Consider the following 17196-nt stretch of genomic DNA (forward strand, 5'->3'; position numbering starts at 1 on the left):
GCTTAATGTATATCTGTGTTTCGAAGAAGCCTGTATTTCACCTCTTTCATCTTTAATGTTCCCAGCGGCTCTCTTACCTTTGCATTTAATTGGGTTACCTAATATTTCACCGTCTTTTTATACGTGCTCTGGAACAACTCTTCATTCATACTCTTGCCGAAAAACATTTCTTTTTTCCTTTGCTCCAACCTATCATCTTTTTCCATCACTACAAATGAATCGACCAAAAAATCCTTTCAAAAAATGGGAATCAGTTCAGCTGAAGACGAAAATACGATTTTACCTCTTAACATTTGATCACAGAAAGATTCATGTAGCCACTGCTGCACAGAAAGGCTTGGGAAACATGGTATGCTATCCAAAAAATGCCTTCCTTGAAGCTTATCCTATGATTCTTCGTGCGCTAGGTGAACCATATTTGTATTCGGTTGAATCGATTCAACAGTGGTTACAAACTATCACCCACATCTCTTCATCAGCATTTGTAAAAACAGGTACGATTTCCCTTTGAAATGGTATTTTTGTTAGACCCTTTATCCGCTCCTACGTAATCTAATATACTTAATCTTTATATTTTGCTTCTAGAACCAGCTAAGAGCTGTAGAATTTCCAATGGACAGCAATGGTGTTATGTACTATTTTGCACAAACATTGAAAAACAGGTAGCTTGTTTAATTATTCACTGCTTTTCTTTTATGTTTCAGTTTATCCAATATGTTTTTTTGCTTTCTCCAGGAAATACCCGATGATATGTTTGAATCCAACCGTTTTCAACATGGACAGACTATAGTTGTTCAGCATGGCTTGGCTCGGTGGAACTTAGAAATCAGAAACCGTTGTTTTGAAGGAGAATGGATGACTTTTTGCTCAGATAACTATATTGCCGAGAATGATATGATATTTTTAAGAAATAGAGGGAGTTTTACATATGACATATTTACTTTTGGGTTTGATCAGAGGCTTGTTTACACCCGCTGGACATTACACCTTCCAATGATCCCTTCTAAATTATCCACTTCAGAAGGAAACTTATTCAGTCCCCTAATACGTCTTTTCCTTTCAGAAAAATATACATTCTCACATGCTCTTTTTTCTATTACAGGTTTTGCTAATAATCAATCAGATTTGAAATTAATCACATCATCAATCAATCGCTTTTTTGCACACAATTTAATGGCGTTAGATACCTTCTATCAAATTTTTTCCTCCGAGTTCAAGTACTCCATGGTATATATATGCATATTTACTCAAATGTTTCTCAGTATACACTTTCTATTTGTTCCATACTTGTTACAATTATAAGTTATTAATTTTTATAGCTTATTTGTTTTGACAGAAGATTCCCCGCTATGTAACTTCCAGATTACATGAATCCAGAACACCATCTATAGTCTTGACAAGTGGAATCAAGATTTACAACATTGGAGTGACACAAAATAGATTTCATCAAAACTGGAACACTTTCGTTATTGATCATGACCTTCGAGAGGGAGAAATCCTTTTCTTCATGCCGCAGTCACGCACTTCACTAGCTGTTTTGATCTTCGGAACAAATGGACTCGAAATCATGTATCCGTGGCATCATCGGTTCCACATTTAGTTTATTTATTGCTTTAACTGTAAAAGCTTCCTTTGCAATTTTTCCGCTGGAACGTGTGGCTCCAGAACGGTATATTTTAAATTTTCGCTTCCTGTTATAACGTTTAGCTTTTACTTTGGTTGTTGGTTCTTTTATTGTCTCTTATTACGTTCTTTATTACAACCAATACCCTCAACTTTTTACTTTCCAAGGGATATATCTACTTCATATTTTTTTCTGGGCATCCACCATAAGTTGTTGCCGCGCAGAGCGCGGCCCATGCCTCCTAGTAAAGGATCATTCATCTCTGATTTTTGGACTCACTGGAGCAAGTGTTGCAGTCCTGGTGATATCTGTTTTCTTGGGGTTGTATTTATGGTGGGCTAAGAAACGGAGGAGAGGAGGTCAGAGTTTTGATTTGGGTTCAGAAGAAATGGAGTCTAGACCAAGAAGGAGGCCTAGTACCGTTTCTATATGGTTTAAGATTGATGAGCTTCTGAAGGCGACGGATAACTTTTCGTCCAAGAATTTTATAGGTAGAGGGGGATATGGGATTGTTTATAAGGGGACACTAGCTGATGGGACTGTTGTTGCTGTCAAAAAGGTTATAGAGTCTGATTTTCAAGGAAATGATGAGTTCTGCAATGAAGTTGAGATCATTAGTAACTTGAAGCACCGAAACCTTGTGCCTCTTAGAGGTTGTTGTGTGACAGATGAAGATCTAACTGATGGGCATGAAGTGAGTGGTAGATATCTGATTTATGACTATATGCCTAATGGGAATCTTGATGACCATTTGTTTCCAACAAATGGGGGTGAAAATGTGAAGCAACCGTTAACATGGCCTCAAAGAAAAACCATAATTTTGGATGTGGCAAAAGGCCTGGCTTATTTGCACTATGGAGTGAGGCCAGCAATATATCATAGAGACATTAAGGCCACGAATATACTGTTAGATGCAGATATGAGGGCAAGAGTTGCAGATTTTGGGCTGGCAAAACAAAGCAGAGAAGGGCAGTCACACCTCACAACTAGAGTGGCTGGGACACATGGATATTTGGCACCCGAGTACGCACTTTACGGGCAGTTGACTGAGAAGAGTGATGTCTATAGCTTTGGGGTGGTTATTTTGGAGATAATGTGCGGGAGAAAAGCTCTTGATTTTTCTTCAGGTTCACATCATGCAATTTTAATCACCGATTGGGCTTGGTCACTGGTGAAATCAGGCAAGATGGAACAAGTTTTGGATTCTGCTTTAACGAAGAATGAGGATTCTGCAATTGTAAATCCAAAGGCCATCATGGAGAGATATTTACTAGTTGGAATCTTATGTGCTCATGTGATGGTAGCTCTGAGGCCAACCATTATGGATGCACTGAAAATGCTGGAAGGAGATATTGAGGTTCCAGCAATTCCGGACAGGCCTGCACCTCTTCTTATGCATCCTTCTTTACATGGAGGCGACATTAATAATTTCACCGTATCACCAGCATTAAGTGCGCTGAAGTTAAATTCAGGAGACATGCTTAGATGAACAAAACTTTTGTACTGTACATATTCTTCTTCCACTTCCAAAGACGAACAAATTGAAGTTAAGAGGCTGGAGCTTTGAGCTGAATAGATTGCAGACAAAAGGAATGTTTATACAGCTTAAATGCCATTGGTTTCAGAGAAACAAGTATTTTGGATGATTGGTATTTACTAATGCTCTCGAAAATATGCAGACTATTCATGTATGCAGCAAGTTCGATGAGCCTCATTCTTTAAATTAAATCTTTGATCACAAGTTCTGTTATTTAGCTTCAGACGGAAGATAGCAGACAAGTCAGTCCACAGAGAAGATTTCCACGAGATTGTTCTTTGTAAATTGGAGACATTAGGTGACATACGAACTACTCTACTTTGGCAATCATCTTTCAGGCCATGCCCTGTAATTTTCATGGAATCTTTAGTCTCTTACTTTATATGATCTTTTACTGAATCAGCTCTGGATTAGGTTCAATGGTTTCCAAGAACAAAGTAAAGGCAACTATGGGTGTTGTGTAAGACAAAATTTGACTAAGGGAGGACACATTTTGTTCCTCTCCAAACATATTTACAAAGTTCATCATTCTGATTGAAAACAAATAATAACCAAAAAAAAAGGAAAAGGAAATTGTATTAGATCCGGTTGCTGGGGAAGAGGGGAGGAGGAGGGGGGGGGGGGGGAAGAAGGAGAGGAGGGAGGAGAGGAAGTGGTGGTTGAGGGAGGGAGGAGGAGGAGAGATGGAGGGGTTGTTTTCAGAGTTAATTTTTGGTGTTTTTGTTAGGTGTATTTGAAATGTACTTGGAGTGTTTTTGAAGATGTTATAGAGTGGATTACTGTAAGTTACAAATACAAGCCCTAGGTATATTATAAGGTGGAAAACTTCATGGGGAAGTTTGCTTGGTGCTTAGAGGAAAATAGAGCCACATGATATGAAAACTGAAGTCAGTGATTGGCATTACCAAATTTTCACAATGGATATCTTTCTTCTTTGTTGTGTCTCCAGACAACAAATTTGCAAAAAGGCGTTTAACTGTAACAGCAAAAAGATATGCCGGACAAAGTCTAACTTGTAGGTTGCAAAGGCTAAAAAAATTCAGCATGACCATAGCTCTCATGTATTTTATCTTTCTTTCCACTGTCAAAAGAATTGTTAGTTTTACAACATTGAAGAAGACAAAATGCCTGCATCCAAAAGAAAGGAACTCCTGCTACTGATTAAAGACTTGCTTCAATTTTCTGGGGACTTCAGAAAGCTTATTTGTTCCAAAATCTTCTTGTTTGGGATCCAATCATCTCCATAACAAGTAAATCACCTTCCCTCTCATTCGGTTCACGATTTCCAACTGCTTTGGCATACATACTCACTAAGGTCCAGTTAAATCTCCGTCCACCAAAGATCTTAAAAACAAATTTCAAAAGTCAGTTGAGGAGTGCTGATATGTTATTAGTTTTATTGCATATGGTGGATTCTACAGTCAATGCCCGGTGTCGATGAGTATTCTTTTTCCTGCAATGGCAATCAGTCAATCACACTTCATGGAAATTCCATAACAAACAGAAATGCACTCAGCTCAAAATATGGAGTACTAAGGTAAACCATGAGCTTGATACGCTTTCTTTTACAACATCCTAAATGCATTTCGCAAAGCACCAAGTACAAACATGTTAAGAAAATCATTGTCTGGTGTTTCAACTATTCAATAATTAATACTGACAAGTGTGTGGTAGCATATACTACGTAGGGCAAATATCATGTACCATAGATACAACAAGGAGACTCGAACAAATGCAGATTAGTTTTAACAGTGAATATTGGATTGGAGACATTATAAGATACTAACAAGTGTGTGCTAGCAAATGCCCTTTTAGTATGTAGCACATATATCATGTACCATTAAAACAACAATGAGACTCGAACAAATGCAAATTAGTTTTGACAGTGAACATTGGTATTGAAGACATTAAACGATACAAGAACTAAAACTGGAAAGAAGGGCAATTAGTAATTAGTTAGCAGCAATACTTTAACATACTATGTTTTAATTTGATAATTGTTAGAAATAATGGAGACTAAAGTTTCATCTTTGACCATCTCTTCAGGTAACAAAACCCTGAAAACAGCATAGTGGTGATTCAAACTCCTCTCTCCTTGTAACCTGTGAACACTTCCCAGCGCACCAGCATTTGGATTTGGAAGAGCGTAAAATATTCGCTTAACTCGCTGATGTACAAGGGCCATGGCACACCTTAGAGAAAGAGCACAAGTAAGACCTCACAAATTGAAGATCAAGAAGACTGAGATAGAGAGTAATTAAAGATTTACTGCAGTCCAGTCTTCTAAAGCTAAAATCCATAGTGTATAGAACATAAATTCAACTTCCCCTTGTTCATGTTGCTGCTATTACAACAAGCATACTCTTCCTCCCTCCCTTTGAGCAACAAAATTTGCCCCAGCTTGAGGCGGTAAGTCAGATGAGGAGTATGAACAAGTCATAAGAACTATTAATCCAGTTTTGGATTTGCTTATTAAGCAAATGGAGGCATCAAAGAATGCATAGAAGCATTATCATAGAACTCGAGAAAAGTTTGAAAGCATTTAATCCTTTCCCAATGATTTAAAAACATTTGACCAGTGCAAAATAGGAAAGGCAACAAAGATCCATGAGTAACTTAACTTACATAGTGCATGGCTCCCAGACAAGATAGATGTCATAACCAGTGCATAAGTAAGGCTTTGCAGAATCAGATTGCAAAGCATTAGTTTTCCAGTCAAGATTCTCATCATTTCCATCCTGAAAGAACACAACACTTCTTGTAAGATCGTACAATAGTAAGCCTCAAGAAGTTGCTTCCTCCCAAGGAAATTTTACGAAAATACGCTCTGAGATACGAGTATAGAGTAAAAGTGAATTCCCATAAAATCAAAATTTCATAGTTAATAAGGTTACATCAACTGTAAATACTTTACCATGTTATACAACACAGTAATCAACATATGTACTCCTGCATTACAAGTTTTACACCCATGTAACTCTGAACTTCTGAACTGTAGTAAGATCAAATTTGCACATATGATAAGAACTGTAGTCGCATAAAATGCTAATTGCATAGGACATGCTTCTCAACTATATCAAAGTTGAATTTAGATCCCACTAATCTCCCTGTTAAAATCTCATATTTCAGGTTACAACAGTCAACAAAAACATGGGATATAAGAACCCAAAAAAAAAAAAATTCTAAGAATCACAAGGAAGCAAGATAGTCTACCTGAGTAAAATTAATTTTTTGTCTCTTTGAAGGCAAGCCTGTTGAACTGGGAACCAGATAACCCTCTTCAATCATCTCAGCTCCACTATGTCCACTATCAGGATAAAGAAGCCTATCTCTAGCAGCAGAATGTTCAATTGCCACCATAGCAGCATGGCGCAAAGGATGCCAGGAAATAGAACTTTCAGGTAACTGCTGCTCAGTCCATCCCCATGGATGCAAACAAGATACACAGATATGCAACCCTTTTAGGTTGGATACATGGCTTGCAAATAATGTCTGATGATTTTCACTTTCAGATGTACAGGTGGGAGTAAAGGGTTCATGTTTGAAGCAATTTGTTTCCATGTTGGTCTTAAATTTGCAACCAGTCCTAGAAAGATCTTGGTCGCATGCACTTGAAATGACCTGTTTAGTTGAAGGATCAACAATAACAGCAGCATTGACCACCTATAGAGAAGAGTCAGCTTAAAAATGATACCAAACAGAAATAATCGCAGGTATGCATCAGAGTGAGTGTCACCATGCATAAGCCCCTGGGTCCAGACCCACAAATGAATAGGAAGCGAGGTGAGGGTCTATCATTAAAGGGGGAAAATAGGGGTGGGGCTATGTTCTGCAGGGGCCACCATGTACAGCTATGGAAAGGAGAGAAGCCTGATATCATATAATGTAGTCCTTAAGGGCCTGGCACTGTAAGTAATGCAGGCCCTGTAAATAATATCAAAGTACTTGTACAAAGACACCTAGAGATCAGTCAAAGTTCAATAAAGTGGCTGGGAATAAGAAAACAAATTTGATAATCTTATCAAATGAAAATTGCACTGTATGAAGAATAAGACAACAAAACAGAAGTTAGATATGACTACAAATAAGAAGACAATGAGCATAATATAATGGAAAACAAACACCCAAGGACAATTGATTACTGGCAGTAATCTAGAGCTCAATTACCAACAGAGTAGAAAACTAGAGAATTTTGAATGGTCCTACTGTCCCTTATAAAAAGCACAGATCATTTAAGAGTTAAGAATTCATTTTATTCAACTTCATATGATTCCATTTATTCTTTCTAAGAAAGGTAAGCTGGAAATCCAGAGAGATAAAACCCCGGGGATAAGCACGTAACAACAATAATTATATATCATTACATTTTCGTTGCAGTATATCAACAATTTTATAAGGAAAAGGCTATGTCCCATAAAGAAATTACCAGATTAGAGCATGACCTTGCCAAGTCAACTGCATATTTCATGAAGCCAAAAACTGACTTTGTATCTTCTTTGCTGAATCCAGTTGTGCCAGATATGTTACTGTGATTGAAAAAGATGGAGAAATTAATAGAGAAAAAAGAATAATCAAAAGCTATATACAATTGTTGAAATATTTCAGAGCTAACTCACTAGGTAGGTGGATGATAAGATGTTGGCCAGAACTTGCATTGCTCATCCCACTCTTCCTTCGTTGATGCAGCATATCTGCAAACCTGAAATAAAAGAGCTCCAACGCTGTTATACCGGCATTAGGATAGATAACGGTGTAGCTGTTAGCCACATCAAGGCAAATATGTGACAAAATATGCAAACAAACTGAAGTATGTCATGATACTGTAGCCATTAGTTATATAAGGAAGAGCTGGATGAGGAATTTGAAATTTCTACAGGCGCCGATAAGCTGCAAGCCTCCCTAATTCAGATGAGAACTGAAACAAGTGACCACGTAATTGACTAATCAAGCATCTGCTACTCTGCTCACAACTTTTGGGTGAGGAATCAGGACAATTAGCTAATTTATGAAGCCATTGAAACATTTTCTTTCCCTCCTCTCCCAAAGAAGAACCAAAGGATTGAAGATTAAAATCCTAATTTAAAATGTTCAATTTAAGAATCAAATGAAAAGTTTACATGAAAATACATTATCAAGAGTTACTAAGACAGAAGAACTAAAAGAATTTAGTTGCAAGATCCTGCCAAATTACACAAACACACAGGCATTCCTTGATGGCCGTTGGGCTTCTTATATTAGGCTCAAAGGTTAGGCAGTATCTTAAAAGTCCTTCCCATTTCAAACCAATATAAATCATTTCATACACTATTTCTAAAGGAAAAAAAAAGAGATTTGAAAGTTGAAAAGCTGTTTCGTAATGAAAATTAACTCAAAACAGGAATGCTTGGAGGAAAAAGGATGACCCACTTTGGCAACAAAAGTACTCAACTGGTATTGCTTAACGAGCTCGAGCACATCATTTGGAGCTCCATCCAACTCGCTATCACTTTCAGAAGCCGAGCACAAGATCACAGACAGCTCGTTCTTGCCTGTAAAAAATTACAACTATGTGGACAACTTTAAGTCTGAGACACATTTTGGAATAAAGATATAGAAATCCTATTTGGGATTCGACAGATGAAAGGAAGTAAGGCATAAATACAATTAAAGGCATTTACTTCTGCAAATTTTACCATTTAATCATATTTTCTATAGTTTTGGTCAAACAACTTGATTTACTAAGACGGCTAACTGTTTTTCAGTTATGTCAATTCCTCACATTTATGCACAGTTCTACATTAACAAAAACTTTTATTCATAAGTTAAAGGGGTTCACGCGGCTTAAAGCATACAAAAGCATGTGTCTCAAAGAAGTATGCTACATTTTTTCTAGTGCCCCAAAAGAACTGGGATTATGTCAACATCTCCCACTATGTTTGTGTGACCATATTGAATAATTTACCGTATCTGAGAAAGTTCATCAATAATTTACCGTATACAAGTATGATAATTGAACTAGTTATCCTGTATAAAGGGCGTCGCGCAATAAACTGTACAGACATTCACAGTATACAATTTCAGAACATTTACCTCCATCCTGAGATTTCTTGCGCACACGCTTCACATGGCGAAGTTTCTCCAGCGGTGCAATTTGGTTCAACTTCCTATTTCAGACAAAAAAGTCACAAATAGAGCTATAAATACCTCAGATAGTACTAGTACTAAAAATCAACCAGGGGAAAAAAATGAAGCTCCAGAAAACACAAACAAACAATTCAAGGAAAGAATCGGCTGCAGATTTAAAAGACAAACCTCACTAGAGTATTGGCATGTTTCGGTTCAATAACAGCAGCGTGGACATACACTGTTAAAAAATGTAAAGGACCATTAAAACTTTAAGAAGAAAAAGAGGTCAACACTTTACAAAAACAGAAGGAACTATTTAAACCGAAGTTATCTTTGCATCTATTACATTGTGGTAAAATTTTACCAGTGGGTTGAAGGTGAGGAGGAACTGGAGGCTTGTCTGGTATATATATGATTCTGCACTGCTGCTCCTCCTCTGCTGCGGAAGCTACTACTACTTTATTAATTCCTTCGCTGCTATTATTCATCTCGGCGCTGGTGTGTTCGCACCAGAGATAGAGAGAAGGGGAGGGGAGAAAGAAAGAGACGTAGCACGGTGGATAATGCTGGAGGAGTGAGGCCTCCGGCGGCGGCGGGGGAGCTGGTTTGAGGCCTGAATGCCAGCTTACGAGAACGAGGGATCGATTTGGTGAGCTGGTAGTCGTGCCTCTTATAACCCAATACCAAATTGCCATGTCAAATTATGACGTGGTAGTAAAACTCATGCCTCTTAATGTACCAATCTGCCCCTACATTTTATTGAAAAGACAGAAATACCTACAGAGGCTCATAGGTGTCTCGTTGTAATTGGATCCAATCCTCGAATATGCGAATCAGGTGAACCGCCCTGTAATTGGAGTAAGCCCAGTAAATGCTCTTGCACAGCTGACTGCACTGAGGTGAAGTCAGTGAAGTCCGAAAGTCGCTGCCAGTGCCTGTAAACAATCGAGACTTCAGGACTCTCATAACCCTCTCGAAGCCATCAAAAAACCCAGAAAAATTTTATCTTTAATTGGGTTTTCATCAATGGCCATAACCAGTTAATCTTGAAAAGGGATAGTTTTGATCAAAGATTTAGCAAATGAAGCCCCATTTTAGATCTGGATTTTGGTTATTTTTCGTTGTTCTTCTCTTTGTTGGCCTTTCTGGGAATTTGATTTCTGCTCAAACTCGCAGTCCAAAAAATGTACAGGTGGCTCTCAGGGCTAAGTGGTCTGGTACTCCACTTCTTCTAGAAGCTGGGTATGCTGTTTCCACGAATTAAACGCTTGGATGGTTATTTTTTGTTGGAAAGGATACTCTTATCATTTATGGATTTTTCCCTCCAATTTATGTTAACCGTAATTAATCTGTTTTTACTAATGTATTCTTTATTGGATAGTTCTTCTCTGATGTTATGATCAAAATTCCTGAAGTTAATTAGTGAAGGAGTAAAGCTGGTTTTTCTATCCAACTTTGTGATTGGTCCTCTCTCTCTCTCTCTCTCTCTCTCTCTCTCTCTCTCTCTAATGCTCCTATTAGTGGGGTTCTAAATGTTTGGAGGGTAAAGATGAAAGAGATAATTGACTCCCTTATGCTTTCTTGGAGTGTCAATGCGTCAGCATTTGATTGTTTTTGTGTCGTTAAATTGTGAAAAACACTCCAAACTCACCCGTACTGCTATTTTCTGAGAATGAATTTTTAATCTGGCGATCAGAGTTTAATATTTAATACTTTGGTGTTGGTGGTTGTACAAGTAAAATCAGGAGCTTTTTAGCTGCTTTTTGAGGTTTTTGGTGCTTAATACTGGGAGTCCTTGGAGAAAATGAGAAATTAGCTTGACCATCTGAGGATGTCCTACTTTCTCTTGAATTTGTGCTATTTTGTAGTTGTAGTTCTTGAATTCGGCTTTAAATGACATTAATGATGATTTTTATGATTTTTAATAATAAGTAGCTTTGGTTGAGTTTGTTAATTTTCATGCTGAATCCTTGATAGGGTCAAGAAACTTAGCTTTCACAGGTTTCTTTACTAATCATGTTTGGGAAAAACACTCTCCATGTCTCATGAGATGTTGCTGTTCTTTTGACAGGGAGTTACTGTCTAGTCAATGGAAAGATTTTTATTGGGATTTTACTGAATTTTGGCTTCTCAAAGGAAGTGAAGACTCTGGTTCTCATACTGCAAAAGATTGCTTGAGAACAATTGTAAACTATGGGAAGTCTTTGTTAAGCAAACCTTTGGCATCAGTTTTTGAATTTTCTCTCACCCTTCGATCAGCATCGCCGAGGTTAGTGCTGTATCGGCAGTTAGCAGAGGATTCTCTTTCATCGTTTCCTCTGGTTGATTATAGCTCAGCTTCTAGCAATGAGGGAGGTTTTGAAACAAATGATAATGCCAAAAGCAAAAAAGTTGAACCGTTGCTCTTGGGAGTGAACTCAAGAGCTCCTAATGGAAAATGTTGTTGGGTTGACACTGGGGCAGCACTACTTTTTGACGCAAATGAGTTGCTACTTTGGCTTGAAAATCCTGATAAAGCGTGAGTCTTGCTCTGTAATTCATGTTGTATTTCTTTCTTTAATTTTACAAGGTTTTCAATTATCTCACTGAAGGTTGTTAGTACAGTGTTTAACAATATTGTTTTTACTGCCAGAACCACTGATAAATTTCAGCAGCCCGAGCTTTTTGAATTTGATCATGTCCATCCAGATTCAAGTATTGGAAGTCCTATTGCCATTCTGTATGGAGCTCTTGGGACGGACTGCTTTAAGGAATTTCACAATGTCTTAGTTGGCACAGCCAGACAGGTAGGGCTTAAGTAGTTAGGTAATGTTTCTGTTGCATGTTATTTTAGTTGATTTTGCTGTTTCTTTGGCACCACCTTTTGTTAATAAGTTACTGGTTTAAGAAAATCTACCATTAGAATAGCAATACAATTGTTTGTTGTCAAGTAAAGTTTAAGTAATAAGACAAATGCTTGTGAGCTCTGACATTTGGATTAAAGGGTTTACCATGTCTAAAGAAAATGATTACCTTTCTAATCTGAAATGTGTTGCAACAAATATATACATACGTATATGTATGTATGTGTATAATGCACATGTACAGTTTTTGTTTGTTTTTCTTTCTGTTCTTCAAATATGTACAGATTGCCTCTTAACTGAGCAGTGAATGTACTTCTAACAGCACACATCCAAGGATGATGGTTTTTTATCTGATGAACCTGTGAAAGAAGCATTAGTTTCTTAATTTGTTAATGCTATCTATTGCTTTCTGATTCATTCCATGATTGAATGCAGGGTAAGATCACCTATGTTGTTAGACCCATATTACCTTCTGGCTGTGAATCCAAAGTTGGTCATTGTGGAGCCATTGGTACCAGAGATGCTGTGAACTTGGGTGGCTATGGTGTGGAACTTGCTTTGAAGAACATGGAGTACAAAGCTATGGATGATAGTGCTGTTAAGAAAGGTCTGTTTTTTTATTCAGGTTACTCCACTGTAGCATTCTGTGTCTGGATTTGATGTTATCTAGGAATGAATTGCTATTTAACCAATTTCCTATAGTTTTTCATCTCTCTTTCATCCTTTTTGTTGCCTTCTGCATTAATGAGGTACTGTAATTCGAGTTATAATCTCTAGAGTTTATGCCCCGAGAAGTATTGATTTTGTGTTCCCAGATTCACTGAACTGCTATAAGGTGATTTTAGTTCTCACGGCCCGTACAACCATTTAGCTCTGCAGAAATAAATAGTTTAAATTAAAAAAGAAAAAGAAACTACTAACCATGCAAATTGAAGCACTATCCCTGAGAAATTCTGTCCGAGGGAAGTTATTGGAAGATGTAAATCTTTACTTGTCCCATTTTGCTGCAAGAAATCCATTCCAACATCTAGGATCCATGAATGGTGTTTTTGTAAAAAGCTTGGTGGTCAGTTGAGCCTGTGATGGTAACACTTCTTGAATGCAACATCTTGCCAAAATTGTAGGTCCTGGGTGAATATATATGCAATTAGCTTTTGCTGTTAAATTAGATGAGACCTACAGTATCTATGATGTATGGATAGGTTCATTTGAAAAGCTGGTTCCATAAAGAGTGTTGTGGAATACTTCTTGAATGCAACGTCTTCTGAAACATCCTAGAGTTCAGGTGAACCTGTAGTTAATTATTGCTGTTAAATCAGATGGATTTCTACACCTCCCACAAGTTGTGTGAGAGTTTTGTTGAACCATGCACTTGATTTAACTAAATGAAGAGAGAGATTTCCATAATTGGCAACAGAATGATGGTTGGTAATTATTTTTTACGAAACCATGGAACTGTTCAAATCAGGAATTATTTTGTAGCTTTCTCCACCAGTGAGCAGCTGTTTAGAAGGTGTAATTTAATCAGACAAGTGTCTTATTACTTGTCGTGAGCTGTAGCTTTGGTATTGATCTTGACATCAAAGGTCCTCACAGTTCCCTTGAAAACCTTGGATCTCCATGCATATGTCAATGGAGTTGAGTTCCTGCCCTCCTAGTTATGCTATGTATTGGCCCATCCATCCTTGCTTCTCATTTTTTTTGACTCTATATCTCATCAAACACTGATATTACACTCCAAGTAATCAATGCAAAGCCCTTCAGTAGTGGACATAGGAAAGAAAGGGCAGTGAGAGAGGCAGGACAGATTGTGTAAAGGGGATTGGGAGATAAATACTGTATTTCCCAGTTGTTGGTTGGTTGAATTGACAGTATAGTGCTGCCCTTTTGCCACAAATTATCAGAAATTTGGATGGAACCTAGGAGTGGGGTTTTTTTGCCATTCTTGAAAGTTTTGTCACTACTCGCCACTACCAAACTTCAGGGGTTCCAAATGAAAAGTACCCTTTTTTATCTCTCTGTTATATTTCCAGCACAAATGTCTTTATATGCAATGTAAGTTATCAAATTTTTAATTTTCATTGCAGGTGTCACTCTTGAAGACCCTCATACAGAAGATCTCAGCCAAGATGTCAGAGGATTTATCTTCTCGAGGATTTTGGTTAGTTATCTCCATCGTAATTTCATTTAGGGTGTTGGTTCAGTGCCATCAACTTTTATGGCTTGCAATTAAACTAAAACAAATTATTGTGTAAACTTTTCTACATACTAGTTAGTTTGTGTGCAACACACACAAATATTACCTTAATTGAGTGAAGGTGGACTCTGAATTTCTCTGTGGCCATTTCATTATTATTTATTTTGGGTACTGGGGAGGGCCTATAACCCATTATATCTTTATGGCCACTTTTATCCTGGTAACTGCCAGTGAAATAGTATTCTCTTTTAATTTTTAAATCTAAAAATATTTCTTATTGAGCAGCTGTAGGAAAAGAACAGGTATCTTCTTATTGAAGTTGCAGCTAAGTGTGATTCTATAATTTTTTGGTTAACTGATTGGTCCTATTCTGCAAGCCAAAAATTGATTTCTCATGATGGGAGAGCTTTTAGAATCTATCTATTCATCAAGTTTGGAGGTTCTTTAGCAAATTCTTTCCTTTAACTAGTAAGGAAAAACCTTGGTGTAATCGTGCAAGGTTCTTATGTTGTGGACTGGATCCTGTAAAAACAGGCAGTTGTGATGATCTGAGAAGTGTATGTTGCTTCTTTTTTTTTTAAAATTAGTGTATAAATATTAAGAAATGTAAAGCTGCTGTGACTGGTGGCAGTTAATTGGAATTTAATTTCGCATTTGATAATAATACAAACCAGTTATATTGAGAGTGTTGTTATAGGACCCTCGAGTATTGTTAAGCATCTCTTATTGCTTCTTATCATTAAGTTTTGGGAAGATAATCCTTTTCTATTGTGTCTTGCCTTTGTTTGGGGAAATAAGTTGTCTAAGTAGCTGTTCTAGTTTATGATTAGTTAGATACAATATATTTGTCTGCCATTACCACAGGACAAATTTTACAGGCCTTTTGCCAGTAGGTTTACATGTCTTATCTGCCATGTCTTGATTTACGTAAGAAAACCAATTGTCAGTAGGTTTTCTTGATTTACTTAAGAAAACCAATTTTACAGGCCTTTTGCCAGTAGGTTTACATGTCTTATCTGCCATGAATGTCCCTCCAGTTCCTTTATCAAACATTGTCAGTATTGAGGTGGAACAGAGACAGCAATGGGAGATGGAGGGTGAAATATTTGATCAGCTATTTGAAGTTTGTTAATAAGCGGGCTGTTAAAACTTTTTACTACCTCTGTTATGTGGACTAGGTTAAGGTCTCATTTTAGGAGGGCATCCCTTGTTGTCATGTGATTTGTGCTTCTGCTGCAATTGACTATTTTTCTACTTCAAAATATTTTTTCTGTGTTGCTCTTTTTTAGGTTAACGGTGATATTATTGAGAATAAACCTGATGACAAATCAGGCAACCCATTGACTGATGTAACATTGCAAAAAGATAAGGGATGTATTTTTATTGATGTAGGCAAGGTTGAATTCCTGCGGATAGATCTGTAAGTTGGAAGTTCTAGTGCATGAATTGTCTGGTGAGACTTATAGGAAGCATTTGGCTAAATGCTCCTTAGCTGTAACAAGCCTAGAATTTGATTTAATGATAATGATATTAGAAGACTGGCTATCCTTCCCAGCTATCTAGACCTTATGTTCTTTGTTTATGTCTCCTTGAGTAGGAACGCAAGCCAGAATTAACATCTGAGGTTATGGCTTTCAGAGATTATCTGTTGTCATCCACAATATCTGACACATTGGATGTTTGGGAATTGAAAGGTAATCATCCTGATTTCTCTCTTAGTCATGATTGCTTCCAAACTATGTTGGTTGCTGAAGTACATTTTATTTTTCAACATAATCCAGATCTTGGTCATCAAACTGCACAAAGGATAGTTCATGCATCTGATCCTTTGCAGTCAATGCAAGAAATCAATCAGAACTTTCCTAGCATTGTCTCTTCTTTGTCTCGTATGAAGGTTGGTATCTTGCATAGCAGTTTTTTTGCGCAATAGAAAGCTATTCATGTAATACTAGCTCTCAGTTGTATGTAGATTACATGTAGGCTGACAAATTCCTTTTGTAATTCAATACTTTTCAGCTCAATGATTCCATCAAAGATGAAATTATTGCAAATCAGAGAATGATCCCGCCTGGCAAGTCTTTGTTGGCTCTGAATGGTGCCTTAATCAATATTGAAGATGTTGACCTTTATCTGTAATGCTTTTATCCCCAGCTGAGTTGTTTTTTCTCTACCAGTCTTATATTCTGTCCATGGCATATTTTCCTTTAAAATTTGTTATCTGAAGGAGACTTAAGACTATGTCTAGGCAAGGGCTTACAGGAAAGGTGGCATAATGACTCTTAAACCAAGGACTCATGGAACTAAATCGAGTGAAAAGTCAGCGATGATTTAACAGGGACGATATTGATTGCCATAAGCTGAATTTTGTTTATCTCTTTCATAAGGAAACGATTACTGCCAATATCTCAAGGACAATTTATTTGTATAACCAATGAATTATGCATATCTCCGTGTTATATCCCTGAGTTCAGAAGAACATATAATTGGTAGGCTGGGTTGCTCCTTCAAGATTGCTTTGAACAGGTTAAAGGCACCACAGCTACATCTTGTGATTGCAAGGGCTTGTTTCCACTGAGATCCCACTGTAGTGGGAGCCTTTGTGATGGGTTTGTCTGGGACCAGCTTGAATTAGATTTTTTTTTGTGCACTAAAGTGTCCATTTAGATGTCCTTTAAGGGAAGATATTGACTGGAGCATATGAATTTCTCCACCCCAATCTCTCTTTTTAATCTCCCAAGAGAGTCTTTTTGACAGCGTACCATTTACTGAACCTGCCTAAAGCTTCATTATTGTTTATTTTTTGTTGATTTTGTTTTATTTAGATTCTAATTTATTCCATTAAAAGTTTTTTCACTAGCATTTGGGCTCAAGCAAACACAAATGGTCCCTT

General features: G+C 37.3%; 4 protein-coding genes across 9 annotated transcripts in view; 3 read left to right on the forward strand and 1 right to left on the reverse strand.

The window, feature by feature from the left end:
- The first annotated feature begins 137 nt into the window (after window positions 1-137).
- On the forward strand, window positions 138-1713 carry LOC140035187 (uncharacterized). 3 transcript variants are annotated; one of them, XM_072075131.1, is made up of 4 exons: window positions 138-494; window positions 586-662; window positions 736-1227; window positions 1337-1713. In XM_072075131.1, exons 1-4 carry the CDS (start codon window positions 215-217, stop codon window positions 1598-1600), a joined length of 1113 nt encoding a protein of 370 aa, XP_071931232.1. In that variant the 5' UTR covers window positions 138-214; the 3' UTR covers window positions 1601-1713. The 3 variants fall into 3 exon arrangements, with proteins under 3 accessions (XP_071931232.1, XP_071931233.1, XP_071931234.1); XM_072075132.1 differs by having other exon boundaries at window positions 1340-1713; XM_072075133.1 differs by having other exon boundaries at window positions 592-662.
- Window positions 1714-1876: 163 nt separating this feature from the next.
- Window positions 1877-3563, forward strand: LOC113726747 (probable receptor-like protein kinase At1g11050). The gene has a single exon (XM_027250619.2). It carries the CDS (start codon window positions 2013-2015, stop codon window positions 3111-3113), a length of 1101 nt encoding a protein of 366 aa, XP_027106420.2. The 5' UTR covers window positions 1877-2012; the 3' UTR covers window positions 3114-3563.
- A 767-nt stretch (window positions 3564-4330) lies between these two features.
- LOC140035189 (tRNA-specific adenosine deaminase TAD3-like) lies at window positions 4331-9976 on the reverse strand. Of its 3 annotated transcripts, XM_072075136.1 has the most exons (10): window positions 9631-9976; window positions 9453-9504; window positions 9231-9304; window positions 8568-8689; window positions 7778-7860; window positions 7588-7687; window positions 6375-6824; window positions 5787-5899; window positions 5141-5353; window positions 4518-4614 (listed from the first exon to the last, which is right to left on the reverse strand). In XM_072075136.1, coding segments are annotated over exons 1-10 (1539 nt in total). In that variant the 5' UTR covers window positions 9962-9976; the 3' UTR covers window positions 4518-4613. The 3 variants fall into 3 exon arrangements, with proteins under 3 accessions (XP_071931238.1, XP_071931237.1, XP_071931236.1); XM_072075137.1 differs by lacking the exon at window positions 5141-5353 and having other exon boundaries at window positions 4331-4614; XM_072075135.1 differs by lacking the exon at window positions 4518-4614 and having other exon boundaries at window positions 5017-5353.
- A 125-nt stretch (window positions 9977-10101) lies between these two features.
- LOC140035188 (UDP-glucose:glycoprotein glucosyltransferase-like) overlaps window positions 10102-17196 on the forward strand; it is a 29404-nt gene continuing 22309 nt past the window's right edge. Inside the window, exons 1-8 of one of the 2 annotated variants that reach the window (XM_072075134.1) lie at window positions 10102-10508; window positions 11338-11784; window positions 11899-12052; window positions 12545-12716; window positions 14197-14270; window positions 15904-16000; window positions 16088-16200; window positions 16323-16438. In XM_072075134.1, the coding sequence (XP_071931235.1) occupies window positions 10348-10508; window positions 11338-11784; window positions 11899-12052; window positions 12545-12716; window positions 14197-14270; window positions 15904-16000; window positions 16088-16200; window positions 16323-16438 (1334 nt within the window). In that variant the 5' untranslated portion in view covers window positions 10102-10347. The remainder of the gene's footprint in view (window positions 10509-11337; window positions 11785-11898; window positions 12053-12544; window positions 12717-14196; window positions 14271-15903; window positions 16001-16087; window positions 16201-16322; window positions 16439-17196) is intronic. The other variant, XR_011839182.1, reaches the window with a different exon arrangement.

Source organism: Coffea arabica, chromosome 2c (genome assembly GCF_036785885.1).
Source record: "Coffea arabica cultivar ET-39 chromosome 2c, Coffea Arabica ET-39 HiFi, whole genome shotgun sequence".
NCBI classification, from domain to species: domain Eukaryota; kingdom Viridiplantae; phylum Streptophyta; class Magnoliopsida; order Gentianales; family Rubiaceae; genus Coffea; species Coffea arabica.

Excerpts from the sequence above, each read along its gene's own strand:
- LOC140035187 (XM_072075131.1), top strand. The coding sequence starts at position 215 with ATGAATCGACCAAAAAATCCTTTCAAAAAATGGGAATCAGTTCAGCTG. Across the intron at positions 663-735 it reads GCACAAACATTGAAAAACAG|GAAATACCCGATGATATGTT; the intron begins GTAGCTTGTTTA and ends TGCTTTCTCCAG. Across the intron at positions 1,228-1,336 it reads CCGAGTTCAAGTACTCCATG|AAGATTCCCCGCTATGTAAC; the intron begins GTATATATATGC and ends TTGTTTTGACAG.
- LOC140035189 (XM_072075136.1), bottom strand. The coding sequence starts at position 9,961 with ATGGCAATTTGGTATTGGGTTATAAGAGGCACGACTACCAGCTCACCA. Across the intron at positions 5,900-6,374 it reads AAAAAATTAATTTTACTCAG|GATGGAAATGATGAGAATCT; the intron begins GTAGACTATCTT and ends GTGTTCTTTCAG. Across the intron at positions 5,354-5,786 it reads GTCTGGGAGCCATGCACTAT|GTGTGCCATGGCCCTTGTAC; the intron begins GTAAGTTAAGTT and ends TCTTTCTCTAAG.
- LOC113726747 (XM_027250619.2), top strand. The coding sequence starts at position 2,013 with ATGGAGTCTAGACCAAGAAGGAGGCCTAGTACCGTTTCTATATGGTTT.